Below are 17,473 nucleotides of genomic sequence, written 5' to 3' on the forward strand. Positions count from 1 at the left end.
GGTAATCACAAGGTTTACCTGTTACCTTTACTTCTTATTTCATGTTAGAAGCTTTCATTTTCAAAACATTTCATATTTTTTATTGAAATAAAAATTATATATTTTTGAATATCATCATGCCCGTACACAAGCAATGTGATACAAGTTACATGCTAAAGCTCAATAGAGTTTGGTATGTTCACATAAGAAACAGTAATAGTGATGCTTGTCTTAGCAAACAGCACTACTAAACATCAAGAGCACAGACTCAGTTAAAGAGCGCTTGTTTGAATGCATGCGGAGAGCCGAGGCACCTGATAAATGTGTGCTCAACTGTTCATGGCTTGTTTTGCCACAAGGCATTTATGAATCTTTCGCTCTCGATCTCTGTTTCTATATGCACATTCTCTTCAGCACTCTCCTCTTGTTCTTGCTGTCATGTTGTTGCCCCTCTATCATTTGTTTCTTTCTCTCCTTTTCTTCTCTTTTTCCTTACATAGAGTATAAATGCGAATTAATATACTGAAATAATGTATGGAGAGTAAGAAATAAAATGTATATGACTACTGTAATATATATTATAATACGTTTATGTAATATATTTAGGTATTGTTGGTTATCAGCTAAAATATTTCTTCTTAAAAACAAGACTGAGATTGAGGCTAATTAATCTAATGAATCTAATCTTCTTTTTTCCCAGTGTAGAAATAATAATAATAATAATAATAATAATAATAATAATATATAATGATTTTCAGATTTTGTGTTCCTTTTTTCTGCAGGGCTGAAATCACTCTAGGGAATATCATTAAGAAGAAAGGCTGGAGGTGACCTGTTTTTATTCTTATGCCTCTCATTTTGGATGAATTTTGTGTCAAATCAGTTTGCATGAATTAAGTTACATTTTTACATTATATCTTGTATTTCTTTTTTTGCTCTGGGTTTTGTCAGGTTGAGTTCAGAGTAGATGTGGGCAGGGCTTGACATTAACACCCGCCGACCAGCCAAATGCGGGTGTATTTCAGCAGTGATGTGTAACGCAGTCTCTCCTACTAGCCACTTTGTCGGGATGAATTTTATATATAATATACATTTTTCAGTTGTAGCCTTTTAAAAAGACTTCTGAAATGATAAAACTAAGTGCAATGTAGTGTTGTCAAAAATATCAAATACATATCAATACTGTAATATCTGAAACTCTTCCTATACTCATTTTCTGAAGAATAGACACACGGTACCATCTCTTTGACAGCTAGTCGACACACAAACCCTCCTCCCCTCACTCACTCATTTCATTTGCTCCAGATGAATATTGTTGGTGTTACAGGGCTTGAATTTCGGCATGGGATTGCGTGCATTGCGCATAATTTTACTCGTTCCCGCAGATTTTGTGCTCACACCCAAAGTATGCGCACATAAAGTACTAAATTGAGTTATTTTTCGCTGCTTATTGTGATTAAATAGTCAAATACACACAAAATAATGTCAAAATGCCAATCAGGTGATGTTTTAAGTGAACGTAAACTGTTGAGAAAGAAACCGCATGTGTAACAGTATAATGGATCCGTGCGTCAGGTCTTAAAGTGACAGCAGCCTAATAAACCTGCTGCCAAATTATGAGATAATATTAAAAACATCTATATGGCAGTTTTTCCATCAATGTCACAATTGTGGCCAGGTGAAAATGCTGAGTGGCTAGTAACTTTGGAAAACCACTAGCCACAGTGGCTGGTGAGCAAAAAAGTTAATGTCAAGCCCTGGATGTGGGTGTTATCTGGATTCAATGGAGCAAACTTATAGGACAGGATTAGGCTTGTCCTCACTGTAATAACCACCATTTCCCCCCCAAAAAAAATCTGTTTCAGACGGTCCAGTTATGTAGTAACGACTAAGATCTACTGGGGAGGACAGTGAGTATCTGTTCAGTTCTACAAGCATATATTCAGAATGACACAAATGTGTCAGAATAGTGTCAAAATGAATATATAAACAAAATGTCTTTTACAAATGTAACTGTGCAGTTGAAAGAACTTAAATTTATTTGTGAACCAAAATTTGTTAGTAAAGTCTCAAAATATCCACATACAAATCTCATGTGATCAGCAAATACAGTATATATCAGTGAATATATTCATCTTGAGTCGTTTTCTGACTCCATATCTTCTCTCTGACATCTGCATTCACAATCCTCAGGGCAGAGACAGAGAGAGGCCTGTCTAGAAAACACATCATAGAAGGTAAAGTGCCGCCTCCATTATCATGATAATAATTAAGCGCACAGACAGTGATGGTGATGTATCTACAGGTCTCAGAGGCTCTCTGTCTAGACTACAGCTGGATTATGTGGATATTGTCTTTGCCAACCGAAACGATGTCAACAGCCCTATGGAAGGTCTATCATTGCTTTTACATCTTTCATGGCATGTGTTACCAATGCATAATTTATGCTATATCGCTTATCATGAGCACTGTTGTGTGTTTGTTCTTTCAGAGGTAGTACGTGCGATGACATTTGTTATAAACCAGGGTATGGCCATGTACTGGGGAACGTCACGCTGGAGCGCCATGGAGATCATGGTAGGATCTGTCGTCCCTCAATATACCAAAGTTCAATCCATAAGCATCTGTTCTCCATTGTAATGAAATAAGTGTGTACCAGTGTTGGGAAACTTTGAAACTGTACGTTGTCAAGCCACAAGCTTGCGATTTATAGTAGTTCAAGCTACTCCTTTGAGAAAGCTTGTTACACTACATGCTACCAAGACCTAAGGGCATTTTAAATGTATGTGCAGGGCATTTTAAATGTATGTGCAGGTCACACATGCGCATTAAATTTTTTTGCAGCAATTTATCCACAAGGTTGCACCCGTGCCCTGGGGGCATCGATTCACAAGGTAGATGAAGAAAAACTGCATAAACAGAAAAGACCGGTGTCATGAGAAATCAAGTCCCCCCCAGGAATCAGGTCTCCTTTAGGACCCAGGCGGTAATGCCTGATCAAAAAAAAGTTGTTATTGTGATGTTTTGACTAATTTTAACCTATTTCACTATTGTATGATGTTTATTACATTAAGTTTAGGGATGTCCCGATCAGGTTTTTTTGCCCTCGAGTCCGAGTCCGAGTCATTTGATTTTGAGTATCTACCGATACCGAGTCCCGATCCGATACTTCTATAATACATAAAAAAAGAATAAAGAAGAGAGAAAAAACAGATCCAGGATGTTCCTTATTTTTTATTTAATTCACCTTATTCTCCAGACTACCGCCCCGCATTTTGCGGAACACTCCCGAAATTGGGAGCTTTGTCCCGCGTCCCGCAAGACTTAAGTAGTGTCCTGCATTTCATTTATGTCTGTAATTTTTATTTTTTTTTAATACCTGAAATTACAATACAACAGTAAGAAATATAATAAAAAATGTGACTGGCATTTAAAAATCTATTTGTGCAGCCGTCATAATCTAGCTGTGAAAATAACCAATGCAATCATAGAGAGAGTGGACATCAACTGAGTGGACAGCGCAAAGGGATAAGAGCGGGCCTCATCAAAGTCGGTAAACACAACTACACCAGCAAGGATTTCATCTCACATATGATATAAGAACCTCAAGAGCTGCTCAAAGCTGCCTAAATCGATGATTTAAAGCATGTAATCATCCATTCTGATGGCAAATATTTCCAACGAACGGCGGCGATCAAGCGCCACACACGGAAATGGTCGAGCTGCACTGCACCTAAGGAAAAACGAGATATTCTCCATTTATTTTAACCAATACAAAATTGCGACGTTCAGACACGACATTCTACTCACGTTTATAGTTCATTTAATGCGGGTTCTATGGCGTTATTATAATGAAAAATGTCGAGAGCGCATTATTGTATCACGAGAGCGCATCAAATGCGCGAGCAATCTCTCCGCTCACAGGCAGTTTCCTTTGCACAAAACTGGACGCGCCCGCGCTCTTCCTCAGATATTACATCTGCGCGCTCAGACTTTGTCCTCCTGCATGTGCAGCCGTGAATCTAGAATTTTCTTCTCTCCAGGATTTAATGTTGCCATAAGCGCAACATTATAGAACCCACCGGCAGAAACATTAATCGGCGCATATGCCAAGTTTGCCAACAAGTGTAAATCACTATTTACATTGCGTAATAGTAGTAAATGTATCTGTCTCACGTGTCCCGCATTGTCCCACAAAGTCACATCGACTGTCCTGCAACAGATCAATAGCCAGGTGGTCACCCTACTGGCTTACTCCAGACCGCAGACATACTCGCGCTTTCCGCTTCAAGCTGCTTCTGTGTTCTACTTTGCCGGCCGGCATTTAACCAATAGCGTCTCTGCATCAAAGTATTGTCATGCCGCACGCGTTGCTGTTTCTGTGTGGAGTCAAAAGGGTCTAACTCTGTGCCACCGCATAACTCCGAGTCCTGGTCGGGAGGTAACGTCCGATTCCGATCGAGTCTGAAACCACGTGATCGGGCCCGATTTCCGATCACCTGATCGGATCTGGACATCCCTAATTAAGTTCACAAACAATATGCTTGAAATACAAAATGAATGCCTATGTATTGCAAAATAAAACAAACTGGAAACACAACCATGCCTAAAAATGTATTTTTATGTTTTTCAACATACTATGTTCTGTAAAAGTAATTTAATATTAATTTTACACAGTAATAGCAATGTGGTATAGTACAAAATATTACTATTATAATTTTTTAATAAATTAACTAGCAATGCTTGATTTCACAATATAGCTTTAGTTATATACTAGTATATAAACCATGCAATTTAAAAGACATTAATGGTAATTACAACGCATTTTAAATGATAGAAATCGTAACGTGATTTTGCAGGAATTATAATCAGGCGCTAAAAATACTACCCATTAAAAGTCTGTTGAACCAATGGGATCACTCGGGGTCCTAAAGGAGACCCGATTCCTGGGGGGACTCGATTTCTCACCACACCGGAACACATGCGAGCTACAGTGACAATAGAGGCCTACATAGACGAGAGATTGTGCGAAGAAGTTAGAAAGTACCCTCATTTGTACTACTTTAGCATGAAAGAATACAAATATATTTACATGGGTTGTAACTCATGAGATGAGTTACAACCCAGGCTTACCATAGTGAATCAGGGTAAGGCAAAAACTTGTTTTGGAAGAAAGATTGATGTATTCACGCATTATTTAAATTTTGTTCATTTTGAACAAAAAAAGCTACATAGTGTACCTTTAAATTTGTAGTGTCACTTCTTTTAGTTACTCCTCAACACTGCTGTAGACAACACTGGTTGTTAACATCTCGGCCAAAGAAAGGACAATTTAACCTTTTCTTGTCTTCTGTGTGTGTTTGTGTGTTTAGGAGGCGTACTCTGTAGCGAGGCAGTTTAACTTAATCCCACCGGTATGTGAGCAGGCCGAGTATCACTATTTCCAGAGGGATAAAGTCGAGGTGCAGCTGCCAGAGCTCTACCACAAGATCGGTCAGTCCACAAAAGTTACCTTAAAATGAAACACAATCAGGACATTACCCTTACCCATACTTTTAAAAAGGAGCATGGAAATAATATATGTTAAAAGAATAAACTTAAGTGCAAACTGAATGTAATGTTTTCAGACACTTAAAGGGGTAGTTCACCCAAAAATGAATTTACTTACCCTCAAGCCATCCTAGGTGTACATGACTATCTTCTTTCAGTCAAACACAATTGGAGATATATTTAAAAATATCCTGGTTCTTCCTAGGTTTATAATGGAAGTGAATGGGGGCCACATTTTGAAGCCAAAAACCCCCAAAAAACACATTCATCCATCATAAAAATAATCCATATGGCTCCAGGGGTTAATAAAGGCCTTCTAAAGTGAAGCGATGGGTTTTTGTAAGAAAAATATCCATATTTAAAACTTTATTAACTATAATAACTAGCTCCTGGCAGGCAGCCATACACATCGATTTGTGACGGAAGAGTAACCTCTGACCCGAGTCGACGCATGATGTAATGACGAACGCGCAGAGGATAGAGCAAAACAAAACACCAGCCACGAGTTAGAAGTCTAAAACAATAATTTTTATTATTGTTTTATTATTGTTTTTTATTATTGCCCCCCCCCCCCCACTGGTCATTATAAAGCTTGGAAGAGCCAGGCTATTTTTAAATATATCTCTGATTGTGTACGTCTGAAAGAAGATAGTCATATACACCTAGGATGGCTTGAGAGTGAATTAAACCATGGAATAATTTTTGGGTTAACTATCCCTTTAATTGCATGTTAACTGCAATTGAATGAAAATGTATTATAGTTTGTGTTAATGTATTGATTTTTTAACTTAAGTAGGACTTAAGTACATCTATATAATTTCAAATTACTTTCATAATTACTACTATTGTCTTTGAAATATGGTTAAAGTGCACTGATAAATGTACTGACAAGCATTTATGGTAAGCTAAAATGTACTTTAATGTCAATTTAATACATGTAATATTGAATACTACATTATCTACAATTATAATCAAGTACTTTACATATACTTTAGAATGTTAGTCAACACATCAAAATGAGTGTACTTATTCAAAGCATGAACATGCTAAAAACAATCATTTAAAATGTACTTTAAAGTAAAAATTTGAATTTTACATTATTATAAAGTGCTGTTTTTTAAAGTGTGGCTACCTAAGTGTAAGAAACAGTTATGAAGGTGTACTCTCTTTAAGTACAGTGAAGTGGCCTTTTATTTCATTAATATTATATTACCTGCAAGAACAGTTTTTTTTTTTTTTTTTATAAATATACTTTTAAAAATTAAAATACACTAAGTGCACATTTAGTACTGTTAAGCACCATCTTTTTCACAAGCATATGCATTAATCTAATGTGTAAAGCCAGATACATTCTCTATGCAGATGTGAATGCTAGGTTAACACATCACATGTATGCTGTCTCATCTTATTTTAACATGAAGCAGTCCAGAGGACAATATAATTACTTTCAATTGTCTGTCTTTAAACCAAATGTGTTATTAAACCAAAACATGTGCCATTAAACCAAATGGCAGTTATAATGTTTTGTAAGTATGCAAAGTGCCATGGGCCGCAGATGTCATGTGACTAGCGCAGATAGTTACAGATAGGGCAAATCTACTAAAGTGTTTTTCACACTATTATGAGCTCTCCGAAAATCAGTCACTGGTGAAGCGTCTACGACAATATAATAACATTTTTTGATGTTTTTAAAATGTTTTATGCTACAAATATATATTTTGTTAATACAGAATCTACCGGCAGGGACTATTTAATGAAACTAACCCTGTCCCCATGTTCCAGCTGGAAAATATAAACAAAATGGTCTGAAGAAGTAGTTCACACCACAGTACTATGATGCAAATGCCACTTTTGTAATGACCGACTTCTTAAATTATGTACATTTTAAAATTAATTACTTTTATTTTATGACTTAATTGTTTGATTTGAGGTTTAATTAGGACAGATGTCAACTTAAACTCCATGTCTTGTGACTGTCACATGCTCTGCCAGGTGTTGGAGCGATGACCTGGTCTCCTCTCGCATGTGGGCTGATCACAGGAAAATACAGCGATGGCGTTCCAGACTGTTCAAGAGCCGCAATGAAAGTGAGTCATAGAGAGTTTGTCAACCGTAGATTTTCTCTCCTCCTCATATGTATCTCTTTTCAATTTCTTGATGTCATTTGATTTGATATTTTGTTATCTAATGCAATGACATTCATGTTACAGCCCTGTACTTGATGAATACATGATCCCTTATCAATGTTCGATTGTTTTTTAGGGTTATCAGTGGCTAAAGGAGCGAGTGTACAGTGAAGAAGGGCGCAGACAGCTTGCAAAAATCAAAGAGCTCCATCTGGTGGCTGACAGGCTGGGCTGCACGGCTGCTCAACTTGCCATTGGTGAGTGTTTCTCTGCTCAGCCACACTTTTGACTATTGGTGCAAATGGTCTGGTTCACTTTCAAGCTTATTCTGGCCAAGAATCATCCACTTATATGTGCTGAGTTGTGTAAAATAAGTTGTGTTATATTAAAGCATGCCAGACTGAGAAAGTGCTTGCCATTTTTATATGATATGCATCAGACAGACATTGAACGGCCTGTGCATTCAAATGTCTCCATGTTCTTAATTAAAAAGTGCTTGTCTACAATAACATTGTGAAATTTCTCACTCAGCGTGGTGTTTGCGCAGTGAAGGGGTCAGTTCTGTACTTCTAGGTGTCTCAAATACAGACCAACTTCTTGAGAACCTCGGAGCGCTTCGGGTAATACACACACACACACACACACACACACACACACACACACACACACACACACACACACACACACACACACACTGTTTGTGTTTTAAAATATTTTTAAAATAATTTATTCCTGTGATGAAAAACTTTTATTCAAATTTTCAGCATCATTACTCCAGTCTTCAGTGTCACATGATCCTTTAGAAATCCCCTTGTGAAAAAAGAAGTGTGCTTAATTGTATTACATGTGTATTTGCAGTGCACTTTAAATCTTAAAGGTGCCCTAGAACTTTTTTTAAAAGATGTAATATAAGTCTAAGGTGTCCCCTGAATGTGTCTGTGAAGTTTCAGCTCAAAATACCCCATAGATTTTTTTAAATTAATTTTTTTAACTGCCTATTTTGGGGCATAATTAGAAATGAGCCGATTCAGGGTGTGTGGCCCTTTAAATCTCGTGCTCCACGCCCCAAGAGCTCGCGCTTGCCTTAAACAACATAAAAAAAGTTCAAACAGCTAATATAACCTCTTTACAAAGTGTTTGTCATGCAGCATGTCTAATCGCGTAAGTACAGTGTTTATTTTGATGTTTACATTTGATTCTGAATGAGTTTGAGGCTAGTGCTCCGTGGCTAACGGCTAATGCTATACTGTTGGAGAGATTTATAAAGAATGAAGTTGTGTTTATGAATTATACAGACTGCAAGTGTTTAAAAATGAAAATAGCGACGGCTCTTGTCTCCGTGAATACAGTAATAAACGATGGTAACTTTAACCACATTTAACAGTACATTAGCAACATGCTAACGAAACATTTAGAAAGACAATTTACAAATATCACTAAAAATATCATGTTATCATGGATCATGTCAGTTATTATTGCTCCAGCTGCCATTTTTTGCTATTGTCCTTGCTTGCTTACCTAGTCTGATGATTCAGCTGTGCACAGATCCAGACGTTCTGCCCTTGTCTAATGCCTTTCATAAGGTTGGGAACATGGGCTGGCATATGCAAATATTGGGGGCGTACATATTAATGATCCCGACTGTTACATAACAGTCGGTGTTATGTTGAGATTCGCCTGTTCTTCGGAGGTCTTTTAAACAAATGAGATTTATATAAGAAGGAGGAAACAATGGAGTTTGAGACTCACTGTATGTCTTTTCCATGTACTGAACTCTTGTTATTTAACTATGCCGAGGTAAATTAAATTTTTGAATCTAGGGCACCTTTAAAAGTATATTTAAAAAAAAAAAAAACTATACTTGCTGGTAATATAATATTAATTAAATAAAAGTCCACTTAAGTGTTCTTAAAGAAAGTAATCATTCATGACTACTGTATGTTTCTTAACACATTTAAGTAGACTTTTAAAATGTGCACTTTTATAATAATGTAAAATTAAAAGTTTTACTTTAAAGTCTTTTGTCATGCACTTATTTTGATATGTTGACTAACATACTAAAGCACATGTAAAGTACTTATTATTTATAATTTTTATTGTAGTTTGTTATTTTTAAATATTTTTTAAATGTACTAAATTGCATCTTTATCATTACACATAAATGTGTAATTACAAATATTTAAATAGATGACATACTGTATGTTTCAATAGAAATGCTAGAAATTCTACACTTAATTCTACAAGTAATTATGAAATTACATAGATGTACTTAAGTCCTACTTAAGTGGGTAAAAATCCCTCTTAAGTTCAACTAATTGTATCTATAATACATTTAGTTGTATAAAACATGCAGTTGAGTGTCTGAAAACATTACATTCAATTCACACTTTCTTTTAAAGTATATTATTTACATAATTACTTTTTTTAAGTGTGCTGAAGTGTACTTCTTTTTCACAAAGTTTCAAATATTCTGATTTGATGTTCAAGAAACATTTCGTATTACCCACGTTGAAAACATTTGTGTTGCTTAATATTGCTGTGGAAACCGTGGTACATTTTTTGATACATTTCTTTGATTAGAGAGTTAAACCAACAGCATTGATTTAAAATAGAATCTTTTGTAACGTCTTTACTGACACTTCTGATCAATGAGACACAGCCGTTCTAATAACACTGTTTTCATATTCTCTCCAGGTGCTGTCTCAGATGACGCCTCAGACTGTGAGCGAGATGGATGCTCTCCTGGGCAACAAGCCTCACTCCAAGAAAGAGTCACGTGCGTGAGGGAACTAGAGAGATGACATGAACATGTGCAGCCAGAAAAGACAAAGAAAGCAAGGGGGGGGAAAGACGGAACACGGCGTACCATCGCTTTTCTGCTCTCCCGTATATTACAACACCTGCATGCCTTCTTCAACATGCTTCCAGCCCATTCCGCACTGCTCTCTGTAACCCTACTCAAATATCCCAACATAACCTACCAATTAAACATGGAAACGGCTGTCCGCAACATCACAGAAATGCGACGAACGAGAACTTTTCCGTTTCTTTATTCGGAGAGACTGAAGTTTCAGTCTTCCAGGAGGACGTACTGCCGATTGAAGGAGGTGAATGAGAGTGTCAAAAAACTTCTTTATCAGCAGGCCCAGATGGAATCTGTACTTTTTTGCAGTTTCCATTGTGGAATTCCGCTGTTTTCACTACGGAATGCCACTGTTGCAACCGCGGAATTCTGTGCAATGGATCAAATGTGATAAAATGACTTAAATGAAGCTAAGAGTGCTATGTTATTATTGGCAGCTGGAAGCATTATCGAATATTTATTAAACGAACAATGTGCCGGGCGAATGATGTGTAAAAGTTTGCGAATCGTAGGCATTCTGCGGAAATCTGCTCAGATTCCGCGTGGGCCTGGATGTGCGGGTGTGTGTTCAACAAAGTATGAACGAGTGTTTGCGCGCGTGGATGAAGTGACTCTTTCGCTCCGACTCTCCATTGCTGGTGTTGCACCTGAGTGACTTGGAAAATGGAAGCCAGGTGGACTTTACACAAGTGAAGATGTTTCTGAGATGCCCGTCCCTTTTGTTGGGGCGTTCGCCGCCTGTCACATTTCATTCTCGCGGTGCAGGAGAGCGTGGCAAAGACTCCGGCGTGTGACGGGAGCAACATGCAGCAACTGCAAACAGCTGTTTGGACACATCACAAGTCTTCCTCCATTTCCCTCCTTTCCATCTCTCCTTGTGTTTACAATGGTGCACCTGTCCCTTTAAGAGAAGTTAGGGGAGGGGCGTGTGAGTGTGTATATGGTACCTTGCAAACATATTCAGACCTTCACCAATTCACGCATTTAAAAATGCGTCTTTTAGTCACTGTTACTATTGCTATCAAACAACTGATCAGAACTCATCCCACATGAAAGATACCTCAAACCATGTGACTTGTTTAAGAGAGGTGTGCTATTAGTTTTCTAAGTGATTTTAATTTAAAAAATAAAAATAAAAAATAGAAGACCCCAATGGTAATAGTCTTATTTAAATGAATTAAATACATAAAGGATTTAAATGGATTTAGGGGAATAAAGAAAAAGAAAGAACAGTAAAAGAATAAGAATCAATTTAAATGTTTAAGAATGAATTTGAACTTTTTTGCAGATAATATTAAAAAATATGCACACATTCAATATTTTGAAAACTCAAAAGAGAAAAATGCTTCTAGTCTCGTCACATTCAGTTATGAATGATATAAAAACACATAAATGACAACCTATTTTTTTCAATTCAGAAAGACAAAAGTTGAGTAGTTTGCATCGCTTGATATTACTGTTGGTCGTTAGTAAAACCGTTAAATGTTTATACTACTAACATCTTACCTCGCATTTTACTTAAAACTGAAACGCTTGATGAAAGTGTGATATAAACCATTCCAAACACAGATTTCGTATGAACAATGTTGCACAATTGCACAATGTCATTCGTACGGATATGTACAATTGTTTAGGAAAAACATAAGCATGATCCCTAACCCCGCTCCCTAAACCTAACTGTCAGTGTAATGCATGAATAATATTTGTATGAATTCATACAAATTAGCCACCAATTCGCCAAATAACGCAAAATAGTTATTAACATGCCATGAGAATGAGTTGTCGCAATGGTATAGAAACAGCATTTTTCTACTTTAGTTTGAAAATCTAAAATCTTTTATTCTTTTGTTTGGAACTGAAACTGAAAATTTGAATGCAAACATCGTTAAAGTCGTGATAAAAAGAAAGTAGCACAGCGTGAGGGCGGGACAACCTGTCACTCACATGAGATCCACCAATAGCAAACCACAACCATCCAAACATCCAATCAATTCCCACAACAAAATCAAGTCCCGCCCATTTCACGCAGATGCATGTTTGGGAAGTATGACTGGGCCAGATATGTTTGCTCGAATAATAGCAGGCAAAGAGGATCATTATTTTTTCAAATCTGTTTTTGGTGCTTGTTTTGTGCAGAAGATACATACTTATCTGCACGATTTGTAATTCATTATAATTTAAAAATTGGTTCTTGGTCTGAATACTTTTGTAAGGCATCACATGTGTGGGGCTTGGCTTCAGCGGTCAGCATCCTTTGCACTAAGTGGACAGAGTCATAATTTAAAGGTCATAGTTCACAAATAGTCATGAAGGGTCATAGGTTAACATGACCAGAGAACTGTGCTAGTATTGCTTTGTGTGTTTGACAAATACACGCTGCGTCAGTGACAATGAAAAGCGAAGCGCTTCACTTTTAACGTGTTTGTGTCATTCCATGATTTCAGACAGAAAGACACAGATTGGCTTAATATCTTTTGTTCATTTCCCATCAGTCATTACTGAATATCACAATGTGCAGTGCCTCAGAATGTGGCTCTTAAATCCACCTGCTGTTACCACAGAAAATCATTTGGACTGATCCTCAGCTTGCAAAAATAAAAATGTTGTTTAAAGTAATGCATTTAAAATGACATTAAGGGCAAACACACCACAAGGTTTAAAGCTGTAATGTGAAGCTCGGCTGATGCTTTGTGCAGAGAAGGGTAGTATTTTCTCACATTAGGCTTTTAAAATTGTATGTATTTTAACATTTGTCATATTGCAATGCCTTGCCCCATAGACTTCCACTATAGCGAGTGCATTACTGTGAAAATGCATCTTTTATTTTTGCAAACTAAAGCTACAAGGAAAAAAAAATTCTGTGGTAATTTGACAGCATGCTGCTAAACCCTACGGAAGCTCATTTCCGCCACGGAATAAAAAATCAAAAAGTTAATTGTGACTTTTTACCTTGCAATTCTGATTTTATTTCTCGCAATTGCTAGTATATCTCACATTTCTGACCTTTTTTCCCATTTCCGAGTTTATAACTTGCAATTCCTCATAAGTGTGAGAGATAAACTGGGAATTGCGAGAAGAAAATCAGAATTGTGAAATACAAACTGAGAATTCTGTTATAAAATAGTCAGAATCGTGAGATAAAAAGTCACAATTACCTTTTTTTATTTTTTTATTCCGTGGCTGAAACAAGCTTCCATAGTACCCAGTCAAAACAAAAAGACAAAAACATTTAGCTCAGCACAAAAAACAGGCACAGACAGAATTATACCCTTTATATTGAACTGAGATCAGTTTTGCAATCTTTTAATCTCGGTCATATGTGTTGAATTTGAGAAACTGGACCTAGGACCTGGACCAAGATTCACTGTATTTGTTACACTTACAATCTGGTTCTTTATTTTTATGTTGTTTGAAATTTCAAGCATAAGCTTTACGCTGCGTTCACACTGCCAGCGACTATGTTCAGACTGCAAATCCAAATCAGATTTTTTCTCAAATCAGATCTTTTTTTTAGGCAGACTGTCCGCACTGTTAATTGCAAGTGATCAAATAAGACTTGTCCAGTGATGCAAAAGACAGTTTAAAATCCGATTTGAGAAGCCAGAGCATCCAGACTGACACACATCTGTAAAAATCTGATTGGAATCGCATTTAAAACCACCTCCACGGTTGGAATCAGATTGGAAAAAAATCAGATTTCATGGTTGTTGTTTTTTTTTTTTGCTGTTCAGACTTTCAAAAACTGATCTGGATAAAATCTAAGAAAAGAAAGTGTTGCTGGCAGTCATTTAAGGCAGTCCCATATTGGTTGCCCAACGTTTATGAATGACATTCACAGATGTTATTCCATGTTGTAGACAACGAATAAGTTTTCTTGCCACTAAAAACAATCATTTTGGAGGGAAAAGTCTAATATAAATGGAATCAGTACAAAAAATGCTTAAAATTAAAGAAGAAACAGCGAGTGCTCTTTGCCATCACGGCTTTTTATCTGCGGCAAAAGCACCGCCAGTCTGTCTGGGTTCAAAAAACCATTCTGGATTGGACTCAGCATGGCAAGTACCACTGTATGAACATGGAGACATATCATAAATTACAGGACAGTTGCTAAACGCAACTGATTTCTACTCAAATCTAGCCCAAAACTAGCCCAATTGCATTTCAGGGGGTCCCCCTGGTAATAATCACATTCTGGGAGGTAAAATTTGTGTTTTTGGCAGGGTTCCCCTGGTAAAATTCACATTCCAGGAGCTAAATATCATGTTATTTGGGATTGCTTCAACCCGCGGACATGAAAAACAACCTGCGGTAATAGTGTTAAAGTAGCTACATTCCGCGGGAAAACCGTGGACTTGGCAACGCTCTCCACTACAGGACGTAGTAACGGATCACGTGCACTCCACTGACTTTACTCCTATAGATGGTCGCTCCTGAAACTCGCTTTTCATTTGCCTAAAGATAAACATGAGTGGTGCACAGATGACACAAGTTTATTAGCATCACTGGTTCCCTCGACAAAAACCCAATAGAATTTTTCCATAGGTTTTTGGATTATCACAAAAAAATACAGCTCTCCATTGAAATGAAGGAGATTGTATCACTTTGTTGCTGGTAGTGTGAACGCAGCTTTACTCTATTAAACAGGGAATGCACAGCATAACAGATCTGAGATCAGTTTTGCTGCTTTTCTTAGCATACCTAAAGTTAAAGGGCGAATGGTCAAGCTGGTCCTGTGTCAGTTCTGAATGAAGTAACACAAGTCCCTTTAGCGGTAATCCAAGTTCACCTCTGTATTCAGCACTGGCTGGTTCTAATGTCTCTTTGTATTTACAGTTCTCAATGACTTCTGGAAGTATTGCACCTGAGTTGGTTACTGAAACATCTTTTGGCAAGATGGAAAGGCATCGAAATGACTGATCTTTTTTAACCAACGTGCATAATCATTAGCAGGACTGAACTATCATTAGTGTATATCACTAATGTATATATACATTTAGTGCACTCCCTCATATGGTAATTTTGCCTGAATATGTTAAATTTACTGTCATGCAACAAGAAAAAATGAAAAAGAAAAAAAAATCAACAACAACAAACAAACAAGAAACATGCCCTGTACTGAATGTATCTTGCTTGCCTTTAAAATGTGTGGAGAAAACTATTGTCACAGGAGTCATTTATGTCAACTACTGGAGCATGACGATCACAGCAACACCTGCATGATTCATGCGCACATACACACGTCTGTGTTGAAGATTGTTGTGAATGTCATCCAACAGCACAAATTTACAGCACACAAAACTCTAAAACGCATCTAAAAGGTCATTTGAACAAATCCAGCATTTTAAAAGTGATTTGACATTTGGATATTCTCTGCCTGAGTGAGTCTTGCAAAAACTGGCTAAAATATGTTAGGGAATAATTTCATCCCATAATCAACAGAAAACGAAAATGAAGTATGAGCCGTACAGCTTTGTCAGACAGTATGAAGCAGCTGTGAGAAAAACATACCAGTGATTTATCTGATGAAACAAATGCAATCCTCGAACCTCTTGCGCATTAGACATTACACCGAGTTCAACAGTATTCAGATACATTTTTGCTCAGAGGCAGGGATGCACCGATATGAAAATTTTGTCCGATAACCGATATATTGACCGATAAATCTATAAATCTGAAACTAAAAAGTTTTTGTATAATTTTTGAGAGCCTGATTACAAAAACAAAAGTCTCACCATTAAAAGCCATGTCCCAAACACACAATATTAATGTTCTCATTATTATTTTATGTAGACTATATGACAGACTTGTGCTGCACATGATGGACTTAACTGTATTTTCTTTTTTGAAGTGATTTCTATCATATTTCAAGCAATTCAAAACCATCATGGTTAACAGTGCGCATCTGAGGTGTCTCAGCTGAAGGAAATAATCCATTATTTATCGGCTTTAATATATCAGCCAAATTTTCTTACCAGGACGATAACGATATTTAAAACGAACAAACATTAAAAACATTAAACATTAAAAATGATCATATATCGGCCGATACCGATATGGTGGCTGATATATCATAGATCCCTACTCATAAGTTTATAAACCCCATGCAGAAACTATATGGTCTTTTTTATTGTTTCAAGAGGGATTAAAAAAACCTGCATGTTGTTTTTTTATTTAGTACCATCCTGATTGTTACTTGACAAATCATACATATATGCTCAACTCCTGCACAACTGTAATAAGCAACAAGCAGCCAGTGATACTAGAGTAAAAACACAAAAACATTTTTCCAAAAATTATCTTTTTTGGTCCACAGAATGAAGAAATGCATACAACCCTTGTGAAAAATATGTACTTTAGCATAGTTTTAATTACAATACTTATTATGGAAATTATATACTTTAAAACAATATACTTAATGTCTTATTCAGATGTTAATAGCAATGAAAATGTATTATAGTTTGGATTTATATTAAATGCAGTTAGCTGAACTTCAGAGTGCTTTTTTGACCAACTTAAGTAGGACTAAAGTACATCTTTACATGCAATTTATTTCACAATTACTTCTTTTGGTTTTATGGTTAAAGATACTGCTGAATAAGAAACATATTCATTAATGTGTACTCTCTTTAAGTACACTTAAGTGGCTTTTTATTTCAATAATATTTTCTGCAAGTACAGTTTATTAAAAGTATATACTTTTAAGATTTGAAGTACACTAACCCCTGGGTTCACAAACAAAGCTTAAAGGGATAGTTCACCCAAAAATGAAAATTTGATGTTTATCTGCTTACCCCCAGCGCATCCAAGATGTAGGTGACTTTGTTTCTTCAGTAGAACACAAATGATGATTTTTAACTGCAACCGCTGCCGTCTGTCAGTGGTATAATGCAAGTCAGCGGGAACTTGGACTATAAGAGTAAATAAAACACGACAGACAAATCCAAATGAAACCCTG

At 36.6% G+C, this 17,473-nt stretch overlaps 1 protein-coding gene across 2 annotated transcripts in view; it reads left to right on the forward strand.

Annotated features, from left to right (window-relative positions):
* LOC125267797 (voltage-gated potassium channel subunit beta-3) overlaps nt 1-15,673 on the forward strand; it is a 46,142-nt gene extending 30,469 nt beyond the window's left edge. The window contains exons 5-14 of one of the 2 annotated variants that reach the window (XM_048189755.1): nt 762-806; nt 1,845-1,889; nt 2,173-2,216; nt 2,285-2,371; nt 2,471-2,556; nt 5,352-5,472; nt 7,522-7,616; nt 7,792-7,912; nt 8,187-8,275; nt 10,350-15,673. In XM_048189755.1, the coding sequence (XP_048045712.1) occupies nt 762-806; nt 1,845-1,889; nt 2,173-2,216; nt 2,285-2,371; nt 2,471-2,556; nt 5,352-5,472; nt 7,522-7,616; nt 7,792-7,912; nt 8,187-8,275; nt 10,350-10,439 (823 nt within the window). In that variant the 3' untranslated portion in view covers nt 10,440-15,673. Of the gene's footprint in view, nt 1-761; nt 807-1,844; nt 1,890-2,172; nt 2,217-2,284; nt 2,557-5,351; nt 5,473-7,521; nt 7,617-7,791; nt 7,913-8,186; nt 8,276-10,349 lie in introns of both variants that reach the window. The other variant, XM_048189754.1, reaches the window with a different exon arrangement.
* Nucleotides 15,674-17,473: the final 1,800 nt, after the last annotated feature.

The sequence above is a fragment of the Megalobrama amblycephala genome, linkage group LG4, assembly GCF_018812025.1.
Source record: "Megalobrama amblycephala isolate DHTTF-2021 linkage group LG4, ASM1881202v1, whole genome shotgun sequence".
Classification (NCBI taxonomy): Eukaryota; Metazoa; Chordata; class Actinopteri; order Cypriniformes; family Xenocyprididae; genus Megalobrama; species Megalobrama amblycephala.